General features: G+C 29.9%; 1 protein-coding gene across 1 annotated transcript in view; it reads right to left on the bottom strand.

The window, feature by feature from the left end:
* Positions 1 to 903, bottom strand: part of LOC106875633 (protein jagged-2) — a 123,616-nt gene extending 122,713 nt beyond the window's left edge. The window contains exon 1 of the mRNA XM_052973489.1: positions 900 to 903. Coding sequence (XP_052829449.1) covers positions 900 to 903 — 4 coding nt within the window. The remainder of the gene's footprint in view (positions 1 to 899) is intronic.
* Positions 904 to 2,966: the final 2,063 nt, after the last annotated feature.

Raw genomic sequence — 2,966 nt, 5'->3', positions numbered from 1 at the left:
TACACACACACAAATAGTTTTTTTAAAGTGAAATTGTACAAATGAATGATGCTTTTTAGAAAATGGTTAACAATATTTTGGAAGCAGCAAAGCAGAAGTTATTCAGTAAATGCTTCATCAGCTATTTTTTTCTCTCACTTCTGGGATAGATACATCTCTGTAAACAAAAGTACTTCCAGTGCTTTTTGCTAACTTTCACCATTCAAGTACAAGGTTGTTCTTTTTGGCACCAAAACTGCTTTATTGTAAGTTTTATTGGCACTGAATGGTGCAAGTAAGAAATTGGAACATACGAATCTAGTCAGTAATTGAACAAAAAAGGCAAGATTAACAGAAGTTATATCACATATGAAGCACAAGAGAAAAACTTTCAAAACTAGTAATTGAAGGTTTGGAATTTTGGCACCATTTTCCTAATTCTTTCCATCTTAATATAAAACATATCTATTTTTCTTTCTTCTGAGTAGCAGTACATATGCATATCTAGTTTTGTATGCAAAAGCATAGATGTATGTTTGTGTGTGTGTGTGTGTGTGTGTGTGTGTGTGTGTGTGTGAGAGTACACATACACATACAAATATACATATGCACATACATACATTATATAAATGTATATAGTATATGTATATTTGGTAAATAGTATGCACCAGTTCTTAAAGAGGCTCAACTTCAGGAAACATGTATAGGTTTTTATCATTACACTTGGAGATAGAATTCACAGAATTTCAGTTATTTGTGTTAATTCCTGAAGCTACTGTTTCTATTTTCAGAATAACCAGGTCTTTAACAGGCACCAATGATAAAAATGTGAATCAGATTACATAATTTACCAATTCTGAATCAATTCTCTACAAATGTTCTCATTTTTCACCGACTTGCCAATCAGACAGCTGACTTACCCATTATAATACAGTTTCTTGTTATTTAGAGCAAATCACAAAATCTTCTGAGAGAGAATTTGATACAAGAATTCATTAGAAATGTTTTTACCAGTATTCCTTATTTTCAAGGTGGCACTGTTGTCCTTGATACCTCCCTTGTAATTAGGTAAATTTTTATAAATATATTCTCTTCTGTGTTTATTCTATGAATTTCTGATCTGAAGAAGGAGCTTGTTACTAAGTAAGAAATAAGGTCTCCTTTAAAATTTAGAAGGAAAGTTCCATACTTGATTTTAACCACTTTTGTTCCCATATTTCTGTTGGAATACACTGCCTTTATTTCAATTAATTTTGAAAATAATTAAGAATTTAGTTAACTAACATTGTAATTATTAAGCTAGTGTTTAGAACATTAATATGGAATTTTAATGAAAAGTTTTAATTTGGATCACTTTTAAGGAGGAAGTTTGTATCACAGAACAAGGGATGGTCTCAGGTAGGTTGGTATCAGAAAAGCGAAGACGAACACAATGGTAAGATCTGGGAGATAAATCATATAAATAGGATATTTCTACTGAAGAATTTAGTGAAATAACTTGCTTGTTATTAAGCTGGTGTTTGGAACAAAATTAACATGAAATTTTTATGGGAAGTTGGAGTCATAGGAACAGGGGTGGCCTCAGGTGAACTGGTTTAAAACAAAAAAAAAACTCAAGGAAACTTGTAATCTTATCAAGTGTGTGCATGTGGATATGTATGTGTGTGTATATATATATATATATATATATATATATATATATATATTTATGTGTATGTATATGTATGTATATTTATGTGTATGTATATGTATGTATGTATATATAGCAATATGCATTAATGTGTGTGAGTACAGCTCCAAAAGTTTGTATTCATATATTCACAAATATGGCTTAAGAATTGTTGCATGTTGTCTATGCAGTTGTGGCCAGAAGTTTGGAATATAGGCCTGAAAATTAGAATTTTTATATTAAATACCCTAAGTTATATTTGGTTGGAGCATATATTGGACAATTTCAGTTTTTAAAAACTGTTCCAAAATTTTGGCTGACTGTATGTTTGCAAAATTCAACTTTCCAACATTGTTATCCGGTGTCTTAGTCCTATAGCAAAACACCACCCAAATTATAACAGAATACAAGTGCAAAGATTTGGTCTAAATATAAAACTAGTAAATCTATTAATAACAATTCATAAATATCTTTCTCATTAATTTCAGCAATTTTTATGGTCTTCTCAATAACTAACTTTTAAAAGTTAGTGAGGTTCATTGTCTGTCTGAAAAAAATACACAATATGAACTAAATTTATGTTTCATTTGTGGTAACATTGTTACATCCTCAGCTATTGTGTGTGTGAGTGTGTGTGTGTGTGTGTACACATGTGTTCAAATAATGTTGTTTTAAAGAACTTAAATATAACACCTGAAGATTTACAAATGAGTGATTTCATATTAAGAGTGAAGTCAAATTTATGATAAAGATCCAGTTAATTGGGACTTCACTATGTGCACACTTGCATGTGTATGTGTCTGTGTGTGTGTGTATTTGAAATAGGTAAGCACAATGTCATTGACTAAACCATCTAGGTAAGCAATAATTCCAATTAAGAACTAATTTAGACTCTTCAACCCATACCAGTACAAAAATCTGATATAAAGCAATGATGATACACACATATACATATATATGCAAGTATGTGAATGTATGTGTATGCTTATGTATGTATATATATGTATTTGTATGTGTGTATATATATAAAGAGAGAGAGAGAGAGAGAGAGAGAGAGAGAGAGAGATAAGTGTGTGTGTGTGTGTGTGTGTGTAAAGAGTATGTTTGAATGTTTTTGATTTTCTTGAGTTAAACACTCAAGTGATCAATACAAACGCATGAAAAATTTCAAAGCTTCTGTGTGTGTGTGTGTGTGTATAGATAGATATATATAGATAGACAGATAGACATATATACAAACACATACATATATATATATACACATATATATGTACGTATATATATATATATATATATATATATATATATATATATATAT

This window comes from Octopus bimaculoides, chromosome 16, assembly GCF_001194135.2.
Source record: "Octopus bimaculoides isolate UCB-OBI-ISO-001 chromosome 16, ASM119413v2, whole genome shotgun sequence".
Taxonomy (NCBI): domain Eukaryota; kingdom Metazoa; phylum Mollusca; class Cephalopoda; order Octopoda; family Octopodidae; genus Octopus; species Octopus bimaculoides.
This window is presented reverse-complemented; position numbering and strand designations above follow the sequence as displayed.